At 31.9% G+C, this 22,905-nt stretch overlaps 1 protein-coding gene across 1 annotated transcript; it reads right to left on the minus strand.

Moving 5' to 3' along the window:
- Positions 1–13,545: 13,545 nt before the first annotated feature.
- On the minus strand, positions 13,546–15,190 carry LOC21404393. The gene is made up of 2 exons (XM_010107581.2): positions 14,733–15,190; positions 13,546–14,044 (listed from the first exon to the last, which is right to left on the minus strand). The coding sequence occupies exons 1-2, from the start codon at positions 15,056–15,058 to the stop codon at positions 13,873–13,875; spliced, it is 498 nt and encodes a 165-aa protein (XP_010105883.1). The 5' UTR covers positions 15,059–15,190; the 3' UTR covers positions 13,546–13,872.
- Positions 15,191–22,905: the final 7,715 nt, after the last annotated feature.

Genomic DNA, 22,905 nt, shown 5'->3' on the forward strand with positions numbered 1-22,905 from the left:
AAATTTATACTCATGCATTCTAAAAATAAATTGAGCACTTTTCTTTAATTTTTAGTAGAACTCAGTTGCTCGAAGAAAATTGTTGAACTTATTACCTTTAAAAGTGTATAGATTAGTACATTTTTTTAATATAGTTATTTGAATAAAAATAGTATTAATAAAAAAAAAGGGTAAAAATTAAGAGCAATAAACTTTTAAAAGTTTTTATCAAGATTTCTTCCGGCTTCACTTAATGTTGAAGGAAATGCGAACTTGGTTGGTAGCCCAGAATGTGATTTCGAGGGGGGGGGGGGGGAAAGAACCGTGGTGTAATTCCACACCTGGTTATATTTTAATTCCCCACCCGGTTATATTTTAAGGTCCTCTGTCCTTAAATTTAGAAGACAAAAACGCAAAATAATAGTAAATAAATAAATAAATTGAGAACCACAAGGGAAAAGGAAAAAGAGTATTCTTTATTGGCAGAGTTCGGAGCTGGCATATTATTAGGGAGGGAGGGGGAAGAAAATCCTTTATCAAGGAAAAAAAAGAACAGAATTCTCTTTTTCAATAAGTGGCGGAGCCAGGATCTTAATTGAGGAGGAGAATATACTAAAAACGCTAAAAATGTTAATAAAATCGACTCTTAATATTTTTAAATGAATAGTATATATAGACTGCTGAACATACTTGAGTAATAAATATTTTAGTAAGTAATTAGATAAAAAAACTATTTAGGAGGTACATAATACTTGAGAAAATTGTGGCTGCGAGTGCCAAAAGGGGAATAAATATCTTTAAGTTTATATGACACATTTAAATAAATACATATTACTTCAACAATGGTAGAAAATTTATTTTTGAGAAAATCGTAATTGAGATAATTGTTTAAAAAAAAATCTTAATTAAAGACACATTTTGAGGAAAAAAAATATTTTAGTAGGTCATTTTTTATATAGCTTAGATTATATCTAAGCATATTTTAGTAGGTCATTTTTTCATACGAATAAATTAGAGAAAAAAAATCAATTAGGTACATTTAACGTAAATTTAATAGGAAAGGATAAAAGAACAATAGGAAATAAAATAATTTGAAATTAGATTTTATGAAAATATATTTGAAATTTTTATTGATAAAGAGGGTATATATATGAAAGTATCTTGAGAAAATATATATTAAAAATCAAATATGAAAAATTCAGGGGGGCACGTGCCCCCTGGCCTCACCTCCCTCCGCCACTGTGTCCAATAAAGAACGAAAAAAAAAAATTTTAAAACGAAGAAGAAAAAAGTATAAACGACAATAACCGTAAAAAAATAATGATGTAAGAACGACAACAACGTTGCACAACAATGGTACGATGTCTGCAAAACGACAACTACCTAGAAAAAGATAATAACATTGAAACAATATCTTGAAAAACAAAACAATTTAGCAGTCGAAAAGGATCGACATTTGAGAAATCACGATAATAAAATCAACACCACAAACAGTCGAAAAGGTAATCATTTTAAGAAAACGACAATAACGTCAAACGACATGTCTCAAACACGACAGGATATTAGAAAACGACAATATACTTAAAACGATGACGTCTTGAAAATGCGACAGACGGCATCATTGAAAAAAAAAAAGTAAAAAAACGGGCACTATCTTAGTAATGTTAGAAACACCATCATTGAATATTGATCAAAGAATATGTGAAGGCTTAAATTAGAGGGCGAGGAAAGCCTTTATAATTGCTTGTTCAAAGATTTTAACTACAAAATATTGCTAGCATGCACCATAGAAGACAGGAGGGAAAAAAAGAAAAAAAAAAGTTGAAGAGGAAAAAGAAAAAAAAAAAAATTGCTTTCAGCTTTTCAAAGTGAAACTGTTTCTAGCACGGATTCGTTCCCTGATTCGAATCATGATTCGTGGTTTGCTACAGTATTTTCTCTCACAAAAAATACACGTAAATCGAAAATGATTCGAATCACATGGTTTGAATTCTCCAACCAAACGAACCCGAATCATGATTCCATGTAAAGCCGTGGTGGGCCTATATGATGAACTAGACTGGACTCTGGCCTGCTATATTGGTTTACCTCAAGGCCAGCCCTTAAGGCAAATGAAATTGTGCTTATTTTTAAGTAAAAATTACACAATCTGACTCTTTTTTTAGGGGTGAACTAAAATGTGACTGAGTTCTAAAAATATTACTTATATGGATTATTTTTTGAACTATAATTCTTGAAAATCCAAAAATACTCTTTGAATTGACTTTATCCTGTATTTAGTTTTGGTAACTAATTTGTATATTTTTCTCATAGGTGAATTTCTTATATGTATATATACATATACATATACATACGCTTATCATCTTGTTCCTTTTAATGTTTGTTTTCAAATTTGTATATGGTTTCAAATTTGTATATCGTTTCAAATTTGTATATCGTTTGTGTAGGTGATGTCAATCTGCATTAGTATAATGATATATCCATTATTATAATAACAATCTACAAAAATTGCATTCGTTTGTATCCATATCTTAATTATTATTATTCTTCTTATCCTTCTATTATAATGATATATTCATCATATATATTTAATTATAATCTTGCTAGTATCTTAATTATGTTGCTAGTATGTTAATGACTCTGAGGAGGGGAAAATTTTAAATCGTGCTTTTTCAATACTAATGTATTTGATATTGAGCAAGAAATGTCATAATTTTAGGGATTTGATTCATTTAAAGAAGGTTAATATGATCTCACATATGGTAGGATAAAATATCTACCGTATTTTTATATATTCTTTAAAACTGATTTCTACAATAAATTCAAATCAACAATATCATCATCAAAGTAAATAATGTCATCATACATATGCATCAAGCCATATGTAAAATATTTTCAAGCCATATGTAAAATATTTACAAGTTGCAGCCATATTTTAATTCCGCAAACATAATTAAGCCATATGTCTCATTAACCCTATTTTTTGGGGTTTTATTCATCAACCTTTCTTCTCCAATTCACAAGTGAGAGAGTCTCTCCTTTTTTCGCTAAAAAAATAGAGGATATTGGTACCATGTGCCCCCATCTCCTTCATCGCTTTGGAAATCTCAGGGTTCACTGATGGAATAGAAATTAATTGATCCAACTCTACTTAAAAGATAGGTAAATTTTGGCTCATGCCACCACACACTCAACACAAACACATTGACCAGGTAAGAGTCCCAAAGTGGGGTTGTGGAGAATCGAACACTTGACGCATCCTAGGAAGAGAAAGAAATAAACACATTCTTATCTCTGCATGAACTCAACAATAATAAGTAGGGTCACGTCTCCTAGTTATATGATGACAACCAACAATATCCTATTTTTTTAGCTGATTAAAAATAAGGATAGGGGTGTCCTCACGCCCCCAACTTTTAGAATCTACTAAGACCAAATATGAAAAATAAAAATAATAAATAAAAAATAAACCAAAGAATAAAAAACCATCCACACTCTTGTTAATGATACCCAAAAATTTATTCGCGCTAAACACAACCTTATTATTTACTAGAACTGAGTGTCAACACCAGGAAACAAACTTCTAACATATAGGAGAACGAGGCATGCAACAATCATCCCTTAATGTGGTGCAATCAGCATCTGTGGTCATCAGTATGTGCTGCTTAAGATGCAGTTTCTTTTTTCCCAACAGATGAAAAGGAGGAAAAAGAAGAAGAAATTAAGTTTAGATGGTGTATGATGCGTGGTGTTTACTGGATCCACTGGAATACGACAAAGGATCGAATTACTATTCATGCTTATAATTATACAACACCTATCTATAAGAACACGCCAAACCAGCAAACGTGGTCCTTTACAATTATAAGTGGAATGCTATGTGCAAAAAGTCCTTACCTTGTCTCCTTACTATAGTTAAGCCTGCGCACACAGCTAGGCCCCGGCCAGTGTCCAAAACGTAATGGGGCCCTATTGTATAATCATAAAATTTGAAGCACTTTAATCTGTTCTGAGGAAGAGAAGCAATAATTCCTCATAATTATGCTACACAAAACTGTTGTCGTTTGCCCTACAGGCCAAAACCCTTTCTTGGCGGACATATATCAATCAATCATATCAAAATACTCACCCCCAAGATAAGACATGGACCCCTGTAACATAATTTTTATACCTCCTAGCTAACAAACCTGATGATGGCCCCACATCTCATCTGTGAAGCCAACACTATTGATGTGGTTGCTCTTCTTCCACAATATTTCCAATTTTCAAAGCTTATATATATTGCATATACAAACACTGAACACACGTGTCGAGAAAAATATTGTGTACCCACCAGTATTAGATAGTATACATACAACTGTGTATGTGGCAATGTATTCTTATTGTTACACGTGGCAAAACATCAGATGAAGCAAACAAAAAAAAATGTGGTAGATTTTAATGGTAATTATTAATATATTCCAGTGTTTACTATTGAAAAGAGGGTTATTCTAGTGGCAATGTATTCTTATTGTTACACGTGGCAAAACATCAGATGAAGCAAAAAAAAAAGAAAAAAAAAGTGGTAGATTTTAATGGTAATTATTAATATATTCTAGTGTTTACTATTTAAAAGAGGGTTAAGCATAATAACTGTTAGATGGGCCTAATGATTGAGTTAGAATCATGAACTAAGAACTTAGCTTCAATCAAGTCGCAAATCTAGATCATTTAAAAGCACTTTCTCAATCAAGTCAAGCTTACAGGTCTTCCCAAAGTTGACTAACGAACGTACCTTGTGAAAACAAATGAATCTTTTAGGTTTTCGTCCATGAACTTGTAACCCGTGTGTTTTGTGGGTTTTAAATTACAATTCAAATCTTTTCTTATAAGAAATTTAGATTTGTATTTCAATTATCTATTCAAATTTATGAATCAAACTAACTATGGTCTCAACAATTATTGGCCTCAACCCAATAACGACATGGGTAAAACCCGTTTGGTTCATGGATTAAAATCATGAGATTAGAATTATTTTTAATTTACGTGTGTTTTTTGTGAGAAAAAATACTGTAACGAACCATGAACTATGATTCGAATCAGAAAACGAATCCTCCAACTAAACGGGTTCCTCGCTCGCCCTAGAAGGTGAATTTAAAACCACTTTATCATATGTATTATGGCTTTATAACTCGATTATAGTGAGATGGGTTGTGAGAGGAAGGCGGTACCCGCATATTAATAAGGCTTGTCTTGATCCCTCTCAATCCGACTATAAGTTGGGGATCTTGTAAATGAAGTTGGGTACCATTTTTAAAATCTAGTTATATGTAAATCAAACTTAAATGTTTCTAGAAAAAATAGTATATTCTAATATCAATTTTCTAAAGGCGGTATTCCTCTAATTCACCTCGGAATCAGGTTATTTATCATTTTTTATGGTAAACAATATATTATAATTGTCATTAACCTAAAACAAAAATGTGGGCACTGAAGAGAGAGAGAGAGAGAGAGAAGAGGACACTGGTGCTTTAAATTGCTTGAGACGTGGGAAGTCGGTGAAAGAACTCTCAAAAATCTGAAAGGTCATGACTCAATAACAAGTTGCTGTCCACAAGGTGGACCATATCCTAACAATTGGGAAGGCTCTAGTGTCTACACAAACAATTTTAAACAAATAAAACAGTGGTTGACATTGACGATTAACCTTGCAATATGAGTGCTTAGGTGTAGAGGCTGAACTGGCTGTGACCCACTAGGCCTACCATAACCTATGTCCATATTCTTTTGGAAATTTATTATTATTATTATTATTATTATTAATATATTTAAGGAAAAAAATAAAAGTTGAAAACTATCGTTGGATGGGTCCATCGTTTGTAAGTTGTAGCATGGATTACTCCACCTAAAAGGTTAAAACTTTTATTAATTGCTTATAGCATTTGAATTTAGGACATTATGTGATGATTCCTCAATGTTTCACTTCGAGTAAGTTTTCTATCATTTTCATTGGACTCATCGTTGTTAATTGTGAAATACCCTAAAGCATCATTCCGGTTATTTTGCTCAATCGAATTAAAGAGAGGAAATTAAAATATGAAGGCGTTTCATCAACAAACTATATCATAGAAAAATTAGCCCTACGCGTGAATATTCGTCAATAAGGTGATTTTTTTTTTCTTTTTTTGTGTGGGCCGGGAAGGCACCGATAAAAAAAAAGTTTATTAGTTTTTGTTTCCTTATTACTAACACTATGATGAACTGGTAGCATTAGCAAGGCAATAGGCATCATGGTTTTTGTTTGCTCCTATAAAGCCAAGGAGAAATAGTACTTCCTCATGCAGTTAATATTTTACTTTAAGATAATTGGCACAGATGGTTCCTAATCTCTTTAGTTAGTGACAATTTCATCCTTATTTTTTTTTAATTTTAGCACAATGGTCCCCAACGTCATTAAATTGGTGCAATTAAGTCCTTTCCGTCTAAGTCCGTCAAATTTTAAATGGTTTTATACAAGTGATCTTCAAACATGTCACTTTTATAGTAAAGTTATAAAAATATGCCCCACATAAATCAACTCAATAATAATTAAAAACTAAAAAAAAAATGAGAAAAAAGAAAACTGGCTGGATCTCGCCGGGATTTGGACCTAAACTCGCCGCCCAGTTGTTGCGACCTCCGTCACCGCAAGTCGTGATTTCAGTTGAGACGTCGCGAGGAAGTCGCAACCACCATTGTGAGGTCGGGGGTCACGAATCACGATGAACTCCGCGACGTCAGTAGTAGCAAATCACGTCAAAATCGCCACAGCGATGACGAATCGCTATGAAATCCGCCACATAGGGATAGGTCTTGACGAAATCGCGCCAATCTCCTCTGCGGGTCAACGAGAATTGCGATGAAATTTGCCATGCGACGGGTCTTGACGAAATTGCGCCGATCTCCTCCGTGGGTCAACGATTGCGAAGAAATCATGCTTTCCGTCATGAATCGGAGGTCGCCGACAATAAGGGGTGAACTGGAGGTCATTGCCGGCGTTTCAGAGAGAAGTCATGATCTGTTTTTTGGGACGAAGATGAAGATTTGGATTTTAGTTCTCTTCTTCAGCACTTTATTTCTCCAACTTGGTATGTGAGACCCATCTCTAATCCAATTAAAGGCAACCCTTGGACTCTCCCTTTTTTTTTTTCCTTCTCAGTTTATGAGTTTACCCTTTTTTTTTTTTTTTTTTTTTGTTGTCATTTCCTTTAAAATAAAAATAAAAAGACCATTGCCTTGATATTTTACCAAAATACCCTCTTTTATAAGATCACATGTCTTGCACATGATCAACTATGTTAAAAAAATTAATAAAATTAAACGGAAAGGACCAAACTGTCACCTACTAAAAAGGTTAGGGACTATCCATGCTAATTATTATTTTTTTATTTGAACATGATAGTATAAGTCATCATGGCCACTAATCAATTATCAACAATGCTTATGCCACTAATCAATTATCAACAATGCTTATAGAAAGAAGAATCATTAATGCTTAATCATATATCTTTCAACCTTTGTCATTAGTCACTATTCACTAATACTTAATTTACTAGGGTCGTCTCTTTTTTAATTTTATTAGACCATGTGATACCATAGTTAGCTACATATGATATATACTGTACCAGTATCAAGATTTTCAAACCCAATTATAATAATGCATGATGTATATGCAGTAATTCTGACTGTACTGCCGTCGTACGGACATTGATTCTATATATCATAAAAATGAACATACTACTACTACTACTACTCGTAAACGTATAAAGTTACTTTTCATCGTTCATCATTGTATCCATGATCTTAAAAACTATAACTATACATAATATATAATAAAATAAACCTACCATACAAAACGCGCGTGTAGATATAAGAATTATGGTATCGCCGTCATTGGGGATTCCGCAAGCTCCAGGATACAAAAATGCAAGGCTTGTTATCTCCCATTAATCGTACCTAAAAGTATACTTCCACTGATGATTGCAGTTAATTAGTGTCTAAGCATTAGATATCTCCTTCATTACTAACTCTGTCTAGTAAGTTCCATACTAAAATGGGACAATTTTTATCGCAATCCACAGTCCACACCAAGTGGCAAACTAAGCCAGTTTCTCTATAAATGATTTGAACACAGAAACATAAATAGTACATAAATATCACATAACTTCATATAATTTTTAGCAATTCAGCAAGTAGGGCATGGGAAGGAAAAAAACAAAAACAAAAAACAAAACAAAAAAAGCATGCATGCATGAAGTTAAGTGTAGTCCAAGGAAGTAGTTGGCCCTGACCCCATTGGGAAAGTCTTTTTATTATTATTTTTATTTTTAGGAATATCTCGAGTCAGCCACATGATATTTGTTTAATTGAAAGCTACGATTGGTCGAGCACAATAAGGAAAAAAGCAATTGTTTGTGGCAATCAAATATAAAGCCTTGACGCGTAGATGTCAATTAATTGGTGCTTGATTCTGACACATGCCAACTTGTGCAAATTGTCTTTAAATTAATGGGATCGAATTTAGAAAAGAGTCTTAATTCTAAAGTACTACTGTTTGGTACCTGAGGAAAAAAAAAATGAAAACGAGGTCGTGACTTTCACTAAAACCTTTGAAAAGGTGGTTAATTTTTATTTTTTGCTCATCGAAAAAGGTGGTTTAATTGTAAGTACAGGTTTTTACAAATCGAAGAAAAATATATATAAAAAGGAACGTACACATTTTGACAAAGGGGAAGGTGCAAAATACTTCTTTGGCACTCAATACTAGTCTTGAAACACTCTAGAAAACCAATCTCAACGCTAATCTTTCCTCTCACTTTCTTTTTTTCTTTAAAGAAAAAATGACAGAATATTAAAAAAAGTATTCTCCTATTTATTTATTGATTTATTTATTTATGAACCCTCTTCAATCTGGGTGAAGAGGAGACATGCCATCATATGTTTTATAAGGAAACGAGAGATTTTTTATGTTCAGTTGAACTAATGAAGAACATTTTTAATAAACCAAACTCGGAGTTTTCAGAAAGTGTGGTGAGGAAGTAAGATGGCATTCGTGAATTTAAATCTAGGTGATATTAGAGTTAATTAGATTTATATTAGATTTAAATTATGATGTGTAGAGCTGCATATAATCCCCATTAATAAGAAACTTAATCTCCTTTTTGTTTACTCTTTATTCTGTATGGTGCAATCTCACAGATATATATATATATATATATATATTATATGGACAGTGCCAACGTTCCATTTTTTAATCAAAAAAATTAATGGAACTACCCCTAATTAATTGCATTAACCTTACATTCTATAATGGATCCACTGGTTAGTCAAGATGGATGATAGATTCTTCAACATCGGCTTGTTTTCTGTTGTTGTTTAAAAAACATAAAAAGAAAGAAAGAAAAAGAAAACGAGAATATCTCATGTGAACCGAGCACACACAATGGCGGGCAAAAACCAAAAAAAGTATAATAAATCAATCGAACAGAAACATGTACACATATTTGTGCCCTTTTTTATAGCTCTTTGGACCATTCTTTTATTTGTACATAAAAAGAGAGGGCATAAATAAAATAGGTATAAAAAGCACTTGATGCTATTCGATCCCAATAGTTATGTCCCCGGTCGACCCTAGTATAATTTGGCCAAATTGCAAAAAGCCATTGACCCTTCAAAGTAATTCACTCAAATCTTCTCGACCTTGTTGGAGATCTAGTAACACATTTTTAGTACAATTAGTGAAGATTGCAGAAAAAGTATACGCGGCCACTCTTATATATCTCCATATTCCACTCAATCTATATATTCTGCCTCGTATATATGCATGCTTAAACTTGTGGTGTTTTGAAACATGAATGACTTTTGAGTTTATCCGTTTGAGTAAGTTTTCCTAACTGAAAAGGTCAAATTATAACCTGATGAAGAAGTTATCAAACAAGAATGGATATTGTAGAATTTAAATATATATATATATATATATAGCGAACTAATAAAGCTTTACATTTATCTTTCACATGATATGCTTTAACTATCCAATAAAAGCTTGTCCAATACTATTGGTAATACTATTATTCTTTTCTAAATTTCTGAAGGAAAAATACATTATATTATGACACTTTATAATTGAAGACAAAAATGTTTCATCATGGGTACATATATACATATGTGTATATATATATATATATCATGTATTTAAAATTACTTAAACTAGTATTCATTATGCTTATCAAGCTAGGTCATTCCTTTCCAATTAAAAGAGATAAAGCCAATGTACATCTAATTGCCTTTCTTTGAAAATACTAGTAATATTTTATAGAGCAACGTTTTATTTATTACATTAACTATGATTACAACGATTCTCGATGGTATTAAGTGAGGAAGCAGCAAAGGTTGAGATCGAAGAAAAATGAATGAAACAAGATATGAAAAATAAATAAATAAATAAGTGCTACTGTGCTAATCATGTTTGAAGAACATAAGACTGACATTTAAATATATATATATATATAAGACTTATAGAAGCAATTTTTTAGGATAAGAGATACATTCAACATTGAAATATATATATATATATATTGTTAGAGAGATTGTAATATATCTCTCAATTTTGATATCACAAAACTATTGGCTTAAAACACATTCGGGAAGAGTGGGCGGACACAAGCGTGCGCTGCAGCGCGCTTGGACGCTACAGCCTGCGCAAAACAGACCTCTCAGGTCTGTTTTGCTAAGCCTGTGCGCTGCAGTGCACAGCAGCGTGCGCTGCAGCGCACGGACGCATTGCAGCGTGCTTATTGGGCGCTGCAGCCTGCGCAATTATGTGACCTCTCGGGTCTGTTTTGCTGAGCCCCGCGCGCTGCAGCGCACAGCAGCGTGCGCTGCAGCACACGGACGCGCTGCAGCACCCAAGATGGGCGCTGCAGCGCAATTGTTAACGGAAAATGTGTTTTCGTGTGTTTCAGTGATCTGAAAAGGTCTCGAACCATTGCATCTATTTGTGATATGTTTTCTCACATATCTGAGCACTTATTAACAATAGAAATAACTATTGATATAAGTGCATCAGCATATAAAAGATAACCATCAAATTGAAAATGTATCTTTATGTGAAAGGTTGTAACACTTAAGGAGGATGGATGCATCTATGTCTTTATTTTGATGGACTTCAGAAAATTACAGATTATCATTGTTCTGGAACTCAATATTTTTGCTGGATATTGTGTTCAAGGGTTTGTTGTATCTTGGGGGTAATTTACCATTTTAAAACTCGTTAGCAAACTTTAAGAAGTGAGGACAAATAAAACCTTAAAAGAAAGTATTTCTATACGCCTCAAACCCTTTTTCTGTTTTCTCTATTCTTTTCATCCTCCCAATTCCGAATTTTTCCAACATATATATATATATATATGAATATGATTTTAATAATTTTACGTAATCATTGAAAACTCATTCATATATATGTTATGGGGATCTAAAATGGACTAGGATAGGAGGATGTAGTATTTAGATTCATTCGGCTCACAATTTTATTGTTATTAGTGCTATTACTCGGAATGGTTTTAACTAATGCGAAGTTTAAGTAAGACGATCTCTCCAATTAATTATTATGATTATGGATATGTGTTCATATGAGAGAAAATGAGAGAAATAAAGAAGAAAATAGGAAGCACACGTTCACGTTGTGTCGGCCCACAAGTATGGTCCCCGTGAAAGACTAATAAATGGGTATTGGCTCATAGTCTCGCACCAAAGAATACGCCATTCTCGCCCACTCGCAGGCTGTTGAAGTCTTCTAAACGGGCGCGTGAGAAACTGATTGATATGTCCACCTCACATGGCTGGTGTGGCGGGGAGTTATATATCAGAAATATGTAGAGGCAATCGGGGGGGCCCAATGAAACAAAAAGATGTGGGGACACTTCCATTTACTGATGTCGTCCCCACCACAATTAGAGAAAAAAAAAATACACAGACAAAATTAAAATAAAAGAGAAATTTGTGAAGTACATCCCTAAACTTTTGACTTTGTGACACTTGAGTCCCCACTTTACAAAACTTTGTATTTGGGTCACTAAACTTGCAATTTCTTGACGTCCATAGGCCCTTTTTTCACTTGCGTCGTTAACTGCCTTACTCGTGCAACCCACTTTCCATTTAATCTCCCCATCAATAAAAAAAAAAAAAAACCCGTCTCATTAAAGAAAAAGAAAAAAAGGCGAGAACTTGTCTCATTAGTTGAATAATGTAGTGTTGTTTGCAACAATAAAATGGTGATCGATTGGTTCAAAATTTTGTCAGTAAAGTGAATGTTGGGGAGTTTTTTCTTTCCTTTTTTTTTAAATGCTTAAAGAAATAAAATATAAAGGGAAATTGATTATAACATGTTGGAGAGAATTTAGATAGAGTAGTGTTAGTATACCTGAGGGACAAAAAGTATGCTTCTTCCTTCCAAAAAAAAATATGCATTCTGCTTTCTGATGACTTTCCCCCCAAATCCCAAAAGAAATATGCATATTCCTTTCTGATAATTTTATTCTTTTATGGAAGTTAAGAAACTAAATTTGGGGACCCAGATGCAAATATTTTCAAAATGAAAACCCAACTATCACAATTTTAAATATTTGGCACCTATTATGCAAATATACAAAATAGAAATAGTCATTTGGCTCCGGCAGGGCACCCTTCCTAATGAATCTCTTTCCCAAGTTTCTTTTTTTCTTTTGTATTGTGTGGGGGGTGGGACCCACTTCATGCAAAAGCTAAGTAGACAACAGGTCCACAGCCCACAGATTCCTCTCTTCACAAGCACTAATCATAGACCTTATGTCGCACTAACAGAATCTTCCTCCGCTTGTCAACGTCATTTTCATCAATAATTTAAAAGTTTATTTCTATTTACATATATAAGGGCACATTGATATTTTCCTATCGCAATCTTTAAACTAGCTATTTTTTTAACCTTTTCTTTTTAATTTCAAGATCACTTTCTGAACGAAAAAATTTAAGCCTCATTTAATTCGTAGATTTAAAATTTTAATTTAAGTTAAAATATAACATTTTTAAAAAAATTTTAACTATAATAAAAAAATTAAATGTAATATTTTTTTAATAATTTTTAACTATGAAAACTTAAAACTAAAGACTCAAAATCAGTATAATAAACCGCGCCCTAATGGTTTCTCACATAACCTGATGTTATATGCATAGGAAAGAGAACCACAGCGAAGGATTAATGAAAGAATTTGGTGTCATATGGGGAAGAGAACAAAAATACTAACCCGACTTAATTTTATTTTCTTATGTAATTACATTATGTACGCATACTATATATATACACCTCAAAAAAATATAAATATTTATATATAATTTGGAATTCGGCATCTCACCGGCTGTCCAGAGCCAGGTGTTAGTGGTGCCATTAAAAAAAAAAGGAGAATCTCTTCAAAACCACTAGTATCCAACTCAAACTCGCAAGCCCATACATTTTCTCACGAATATGCAGCATACAAATCGCACATATATAAGGCAAACAGGATTCCCCACAAAAGATGAAGAAAATTAATTAATTTGGTACAATATTGACTTAATTAACTTTTGTAGATTTGCAATTTTATCCCATTTCTAGGAAAAGGAAAAATAATAGGAGAAAAGAAGTACAAAGTTGGAACTTGGGAAGTGGTATATTTCGTTCGAGTACTAGCCCATATGAAAATACAAGAAGCTTCAAAATTTGCCCATTTTTGCATTCACATATACATATATATATCTATATATATGTACCTCTAGACCCCATCCAAAGCCCCTTTTTATGTGCGATCTGTGTATATATATATATATATATATATATATATATCTTCGCAAGGACCGTCTTGCCGGTTACAAGGCGGCGACGGTTTCGCCTTTGGCGGTGACTTGGGATGATCTGGCGGCGGAAGCCGACGACGACACAACTTCTAATTTCTTTGACGCCAAAGAGCATTTCTCCATTCTCTCGTCTTGGTTCATCTGCTGTTGGCGGCACTCTAGACTGCAAAACGCACTATCTCCTCTACACCAACCAAAAAAAAAAAATCAGTAATCTTGTTTTAATTTGTCTCTCTCAATTATCGTGGCACTTGAGAGTTGAGTGTATAAGAAAACTACACGTAAAAACTGACTAATTGAAAGAAAAATGAAATGAGAATACGAAGAAATTGTGTATTGAATAAAAGGATTTTGTATAATTATATAGGTTTTATTTAGATTCTCACTTTTTTGCCACATTTGGCACCTACAATTAGACAAGTTGATTTTCTAAATCATCGAATTTAGGAAATATTTCAAGCCAAGAATTTTGTTATGAATATAAGACGCGCGCATACAATTTTTTTTTCCTTCCAAAAAAAAATTTGTACATAAACCATATTCTATGTATAATCAATAGTAAAAACGTATTTCTTCCTAAATTAAAAAAAAAATAGCGAATATAGGGAAATTAATAGGCCAAGGCCCTCCCGTGAATATATGTATATAAATATAACAAAAATACATACACGCATATAAATGTATATAACAATTCAGGTGAACCAAAAATTGAAAAGGAAAAAAAAAAGAAAAAAAACTGAAGAGAAGGGACTACTCCAAGAGGGAAAAAAAGAAGAAGAAAGAGATAAATTTGTTCTAGAAGAGCAAGATCAGTAAGCTAAAGCAAAGAAATATATATATATATATATATGTATGTATATGAACGTACGTACCTATACATGTAAATATCACGATTAGGGACAAGGCGCCTCCGACAGAGAGAGCAAGATCTCAAGAAGTGAGAGGTCTCAACAAAATCAGCGGAATTTCTCCTATGGTTTCTGGGGGAGGCCATCATCATGTGATTACTATTATTATTATTGTGATTATGAGCTGCCAGGAGCCGTTGATCCTGTTGTCGGACATCAACCTTGAAGGGATTGTGAGGATCAGATGGCTGAGAGCTCATCATCTCGTCGTTGGTGCTCAGATCAAAGGTTATCTCCGTCATACTCGTCGTCCTCTTCATTGGAGGGCGTGGCCTCTTTCCCAGCAACATCTTTCCTAATTAATTATCTTTTCTCTACGATATAATACTATGTAGTACGTACTACCAAACAAGCTGCTCTGCTCTTCTCTGAATCTAGAGAGAGAAAGCCAGAGAAGGAGAGAGAGAGAGAAGGGTAGAAGGGTTGTGTGAAAGAAAGAGGTGAAGAAGAATTGGAGGTGGGGCAGATAAAAGAAGAGCCAGAGACCCCGGAGTGAATCTGGGCCGTTGCTTGCAGTTAAGAGAAAGATTAAGATCATGAGAGAGACAGGGAGACAACGTGTGTTTGGTTGCATTTGCCACGTCGGCCATGCCATTATAATATACTGGTATTATTATTATTTTTTTTTTATATTTTATGAAAAAAGATTGTATGTCTATAAAATATAATGACTTTGGCAAATGGGAGCTTTGGATGCTTCAAAAATAAAAGCCCATTCTCCAATGGGAGCTTTGGAGCCCTTTTAGTGAGTATTATTGGCTAATATGGTGTGTGTACTCATGTTTGTGTCATTACGTTTTTTTTTTTTTTTTTGATAATTCATGTTTGTGTTATTACGTAACACAAACGACTAGGTCATCTTCTCATTTCCATGCTCCGTTCTTATGAAACCACTAATTAATCTGACGATTGCCATTTGCTAATTAGTTCCTTTTTTTCTTTTTAATTATTTGATAATATTGATTATTAAACTCAACCAAAGGTCGTTATATGTTGGATGGAGAAATTATATATATATATATATATATATTTGTTAATCTTAATTGACACTTAACTGTGGTACAGTTGGTCAGCATTTTTGTGGAATGATGCTAATTTCACAAAGAATTATTCCCGATGTACTTGCTTTGTTTAAATGCTTAGATAAAAGCTTATAATAATCAGATACATAAAAACACAAGATTCACTGCTTTTTGCAATTGTACTTTGATAATATTTACTTATTCACGTAAAGGCACCAAGTGAGGATCGAAAAGGGTTGTGTAATAGACTATAGGTTTAGAGTATTTTTCATCTTTCATTGTACCAATTGCTAGAGTTTTTTTCCCCCCTCCAAAGGCGCACAATTAACAAATATTAGACGCAGAAACGGTCGGATGATTTATTTTTTTATTTTTAATCATATCAATAGATACATAGAATTATAGGATTCAATGCTATACCTAATTGTACTATAGTCCGTATTAAGACTTTTAAAAATCCAATCAAGTCAAAATGAGTTAGAATGAGAGTAATCTAGCTTATTTTCTTATTATTATATTATTATTTTTTTAACTTTGATTGCCACATCTCATGACAACTACCCTTAAGTATATATAACACATCATAATTGCATTAATGCAATTTGTATCCATTAAATTTTGTCAGCAGAAAAGTGGTACCAACTTACAAAAGGCCAAAAAAAAAAATGCCAAAAAGAATTTTTTTTTTCTATAATAAATTGAAGATGAGGTAAGATCTTGAAAGTACCATGCATTTTCATATTTCTTCTTCTAATTGGTTAGGTATCGGCATAATGTGAAATTGTCCAAGCCACAAGAAACTTGAAATGTAGTGACCAAAAAAAAAAAAAAAAGAATTAAACTAGCACTAGTGGAAACCCTAGCTAGTGTCATTGATTTCATGGCTGTAGATGGTAGGCAACCCATAGGATTTGGATCCACATAAAAGCAGATAGACTGTAGACATGAATCAGTGGATCTACCCTTGTAATTGGTCATTTTCCGTGTGGTTGCACGAACAAAGCACTAGTTATTTTAGGCTTTGTTTCATAAAGACATACAAGAAGGGGGAAAAAAAGATATATAACTGTGGGCTAAGATTTGAAATAATAGAAAAAACAATGATGTTTCGAAGAAGATTAAATGATATATTGTAGGACAAAGAAAAAGGTATTCAGGTAGCCATAGAATGAAGATCAAAGCGGAAACTTTAAGTGAATCGATAGGGCCGAAGGAAAGACCAGGACAAAAAGAATAAAGTAAATTGACAAGGGAGAATGAGAGAGATTTTAAGTGAATCGTAAGACACACATTGAGATAGGAAAAGTAGCTTGATCAAATGGATTAAAGAATTAAATGAGAATCCAATAGCTTGAGAAGATTCAAATGGAAGTTTTGATTAAAATCGAGGATTATACATATATATATACAAGAGAGGAGACATTTTTTTCCTTTCTCACTAGTCACCAAAACTCTGTCCGACGGATTTCAAACAGACCCATCTGGAAACCTATTCATGTTTTCATTAGAATTCAAACTCCGTTAGTTTACCAATTCATCCCAAAAGCTTAAACTAAGAAGCTTAAGCTGTTAAGAGGTGGACCAACAATAGTTTTTATACTTTAACACTCTCCCTCACGTGTGGGCTGGACAATGGGCAATCGTGTGGGTAAATTAATTGAAAAGCCCAACACGTGAATATTTAAGCCCGAGTTATATTAAAGACCCAACGCATGATGACAATTTTAAATGGGGATAAATAGTGCAATTACGGGAGTTTGAACTCAGGACCTCCCGCTCTGATACCATGTTAGTTTACCAATCCATCCCAAAAGCTTAAACTAAGAAGCTTAAGCTGTTAAGAGGTGGGCCAACAATAGTTTTTATACTTTAACAAACTCTGAGAGAGAGTTTGTAAGCCAAAATATAGTCTTTTAGTTGATTTGGGGCACTAGTGAGGAAAATGAAGAGGTGAGTCCCGTATTGACGGGAGTGAGGTGTATTTCACGTAGTATTTAAGAACTCATAAGTTCTCTTCTAATCAACAATTGCCTAGATAGGATCACTTAGTGAGATCTGCTTATGGACCATGGTGTAATTAACTACTCTTGAATATCTTTATGGTCTTCTCATGAGTTTTGTATGCTTCTGTGTGTTAAAAACAAAAAACAAAAAACAAAAAAAAAAAAAGAAGAAGAAAGGACCTTTCTCTTATTATGTGTATTTTCTAATCTCTATATTTGGAGAAAGTAAAATTATTATTCTTTAATAAATTGGAACTCAACTAATTTACTTGCTCCTCTTTTCTCTATCACCAAATAACTAAGAATTTCAAAAATCCTTTCTACTAATCCCCTCATCCCTCTCCTCCTCCCTTTACTTTCTGCATACATACAAGCTCCTAAAAGCTTAGATCTGCACAAGCTTTATACACTTCCTGAAAATTTATTCGTTCAGAATTATGTGACAGGTTATATCTTATTAGTATTATACAGCTTTATATTGTCAGATTCTCATTATATTTTGTTAAATTTTTACAATCTTTTTAGTTATATAAGATGGAATTTCATGTAATATGAGGGTAAAAAATTATCAATAGATTTTTTTTTTTTAAAATCCATTGCAAAATTCTCTCTCTCCTCTTTTTTTTTTGGTTGTGTAAATCGCTCTACAATATACTAATTGTAGAAATAAACATTTTGATAATTTGATGCTGACATCAAAGTATATAACTATGCAAAAACATATATGCTTATCATTCTTCTGTTAATCTACCGATTTTTGTTTGTTGTATCAAGGACTTTTTACTGTAATTTATATAATATTTATGCTTTGTTGTTAATAAAATGTTGTTCTACATTAAAAAAAAAAGTCAGATTTTAATTGAAAAAAGTTCCGAGTATTAATTATTCAAATTAGACTGCCGTTAATTAATTAATTAGGAAAAGAAATTATATTGTCAAGATAGTGCGAAAGACTTGGCAAATTAAAAGGTGCGTAAAGACTGAAGAGCCCCCAAAAAATATAAAGGTCAGTATGTGACTAAGAATTGATTAAAAGGTACCTAAAGATATCAAATCAAAAAGTAGTTAGTGCCCTATTGTGAGGTTTGATTCTTTCTTTGTATGAGAATTTCATATGGCGGTTATACATTACTATCTGGACTAGTTACTAGCTAGCAATTAATTAATTAAGAGATATTTCTTTTGCAACGTAAAAAATGTTCTTCTTCTTTTTCTCGAGACAAAGGCGATATTCTTTTCCTTGAAATATGTTGTCCATGTCAGCGAAATTGAATTTGAGTATAGGAATCAAGGCAAGAACATATGCTTTACCAGATTTCATCTTCATAGTTTTATGATAAGGTTATAACATCTTTATTGGATTTGCTTTCTTCGTTCAACAGATTTTGTCGTGTTGACAAATGTTCTTAAATTCGTTATTCCTAGCTCTGCGAAAGTGAAAATTGTGTTTAATTTGTGATGCTTCTATTCTCTAAAGACTTTTACTCACGTGGGTTGTCTAAAGTGTAACCAAAGAGGTTAATAAAGTACTAGGTACTTTTTTTAATTTTTTTTATTTCTATTCTCTAAGACTTCTTTGTTTTTTTTTTTTTTTTTTTTTTTCACTCGAAGCTAACTCAAGTTGTTAGGTGTGTGAGTATGTGCGCGCGCGCGCCCATTATGGTTCGAACTCTGGTGGTTTTGAGCTCATTTAGAAGGTATACTCAAATCATAAATTTTAATTTTAACGTTTGAAATTTAAATTTTTTGTGAGAGGAAAACAATGCAGCTGAATCAATGATTTGAGTTTGAGCATATAAAACAAACAAACCATTTATTTCTTTAATAAAGTGGGAGCCATAGGCCCTGCATCGTATAAAAAATAAAAAATAAAAAGTAGTAGGTATTATTATCTCGGAAAAAAAAAACCTTGGAATTAGTAGCAAAACTTACATAAGGGTAAAGTTGTTATGTGGCATCAAAAAATATTACATGAATAATACTTTCTGGTTACTTTTGTATAAGATTTTCTTTTCCTAAATGTCATATGAGATTATTCTAATAATTATAATAATTAACACAAATCATGATTATTGTATCTCTATCGGTAATTATTATTCTAGTTACATAATTTATAACTTTTAAAAATAAGTAAAATTAATTCTATTCATGAAATATTTTTTTTCTTCAGCATTGAAAACATCTTAGTCTAATGACAATAAGGTTGCGAGTTCAATCTCGTATTGTAAAAAAAAAAATATAATAAAACAAAATAAAACAAATATTACCCCTAAAATTTCAACATTTTGCATTAATGTATCTCACTACACAGATTGAACTTTCTCCCAAGTCAATGGACAATGAAGTAAGAAATTTTCCAATTTGATTTCAATTTCGTTGGCTGACATTGATCAGTGATATTGATTAATTGCCAGATATGGGCAAATATATGTATCATGATCACTCTTGAACGAACACGTATAGGAGGGGTCTCCTGAATATAATGGGACCCATTTAATTAGTAGTCCATATCGTAAGACTTTGGAACCACACATCATGATCGTGTGAACGAACAGCTCACTTGAAGGTGAAACGTATCCATATGCAATACTGTAGAATCATTTATTATTAATTTCTTGCCAAATAATTTGGCCCGCAAACTTGTTAAGCAAAATGGTTGCTTAGGTGCTACGAATTAATGCCCTTTTGATCAAGTGGCCATTTACATGAAAGTTGCTTGTAATGCAATATCATTTACCACATTTCGCAAACAAAATATCTTCCGTGATATAATTACAAGGCACGCAATATCCACCACCAAAGTATCAATTATTTATATGTAATAGAAATATCCAACCAATTGTTTTTGAAATTAAATTAAATATCCAACCAATTACATTGTAGCATTATTCATTATTATGGTTTTTTATCACCATGCATAAAAAATCAACACTTTTTTTTTTTTGGTTATGGAAAAGGGTGATTTTGTGATAGGAGATATGATGAATAGGATATAGTTTAACCGCCGGATTAAAAAATATATATATATATATATATATTTATATATAATGTAATGTAATAAAATCCAAATATCTCACTAGTAGAGTTGTTTTTTCCTAAAAAAAAATAGAGTTTTTTTTTTAGACTTTCTCAAGTAGGCTTCTCTATCGGTAGCATTAGTTTCTCATTATTGAATTAGATTAAAATTACATCAAATTAAAAGAAATATGCATAACTAATAAGTTATTATGTATATCTAACAGTTAAAAAATAAAAATATATATGTAATTCATTTTTTTTAACGTGTTAGAGAAATTCTCTTTTTTTTTTATGATATACTCCACTAACTTGTCGTTTTATTGTTTAAGATAAAGTGTGATACTTAAATAAGTATCGTCATTCAGCAAAAAAAGTAAGGCATATGTCATATTGTTACAGTATTTTTTTTCATAAAAGTTCAAACTCAACCTTTTTACTATAATGTTTTTCTCTTACATACACAACTCAAGTCATAACTTGAGTTGTATAAATAAAAATACCTTAACGTCCCGTTTATTTTACTGATTCGAGTTTAGAATTCAAATTTTTTTACAGTAAAAAGTTCTCAAAAATAATCACATTTAACTTTTTTATTACAATATAAAATTTTCACTTAAAATTACGTCTTAACTCAAATTAAAAATTTAAATCAACGAATTAAACGACTCTAAATATATAGTCAAACAATAATGTTATTGTCGTATTGATGGCTAACAGCGTTGTTATTATTATTATGGTTTTTATTATTATTATTATTATTATTGAGGTAATAGCGTTTGAAAAATTTATGATTGGATGGTGTTTCAATTGAATTGATTGGGTAGCATCATGGGACGTGAGAGGTGATGTTTAGGTTCAATATAGTGAATTTTTATAGATTTTTGTACTGGGTAATTCATTATTAAATAAAACAAAAAGGCTTTAATTTCCAGGTTCATTTGTTTTTATAGAAGACGTTTGATTCATAAATTAAAATTATGAGATTAAAATTATTTTTAATTTACATATATTTTTTATAAGAGAAAATATTATAATAAATTATGAAATATAATTTAAATCAAAATATGAATCTTTCAATCAAACAACCTGTAATAATTGATGTTTCCCACCAAAATGGGTATGGACAAAACTTTATGATGCCAGCCGAAAGGCTATTCTGACTAGTGTCCAATTCCTTCTACAGAAAATGGACTCCACTGGGCTTTGCTTGTCTTCTTGAGTCTTATTTGCAGGGTAAAAGTGTTTTATTTTTATTTTTCTTTTCTGCTGCCCATAACCAATTGTTTGATGTACCAAAACTAATTTATCCAATCTGTTTTCAACTTGATTTTGTTAATCAACCAGCTTCAAAATTTCCCTGATAAATCATTTTTGTTTTGATTTCAATCATTTAAAATAACTTTTTGTTGAGAACAAAAAAAAAACCCCTATTATTTTGTAATTCTAAAAAAATACTAAGGTCTCGTTAATTTCACCGATTCGAGTTTAGAATTTGAGTTTTACTACAGTAAAAAGCTCTCAAAAATAGTCACATTTGACTTTTTTACTACAGTAAAAAACTCTCACATAAAATCACATCTCTATTCAAATTAAAAACTTAAATCAACGAACTAAACGGGCCCTAAAAAAATAACCAACTATATCATACACAATTTTGAAGGTTCAAATTTTTATTTAAATTTACATATATTTTAATTCTAACATGTGAGCTATGTAATTGCTAGTTGAATATTGAACTTAATGCCACATCCACTTATTTAAATATCGGCAATCATAAACCAACTTGGGCCTATAAAATGATGATATAATGCAACTTTATAGTTACTATTAGTGTTAATCTTTCCATTGTCTTTTGGATTGTATCATACAAATATCGTGTCAGCACCACGCTTAAAAAAGATTCATGACATATCAGAATTCTGATGATTCCTCAATAAATAGATAAAGTCAGCAGCTTTTCTTATTATATAAAAATAAAAGGTGAGTTTTTTTTAAGATTAAAAAAAATAAATTATCAGTAATTTTTTATTTTTTAACAGTCAGATTTATATTAAAAATTGTCTGTTTTACATATTTTTTAATTTAATTTGATTT

Source organism: Morus notabilis, unplaced genomic scaffold (genome assembly GCF_000414095.1).
Source record: "Morus notabilis unplaced genomic scaffold, ASM41409v2 Scaffold206, whole genome shotgun sequence".
Taxonomy (NCBI): domain Eukaryota; kingdom Viridiplantae; phylum Streptophyta; class Magnoliopsida; order Rosales; family Moraceae; genus Morus; species Morus notabilis.

What these genes read in the sequence shown, in the direction of transcription:
- LOC21404393 (XM_010107581.2), bottom strand. Translation starts at nt 15,058, where the DNA reads ATGTTGCTGGGAAAGAGGCCACGCCCTCCAATGAAGAGGACGACGAGT. An exon ending in CGTGATATTTACATGTATAG is followed by an intron (nt 14,045 to 14,732) that starts GTACGTACGTTC and finishes TGGTTGGTGTAG; the next exon opens with AGGAGATAGTGCGTTTTGCA.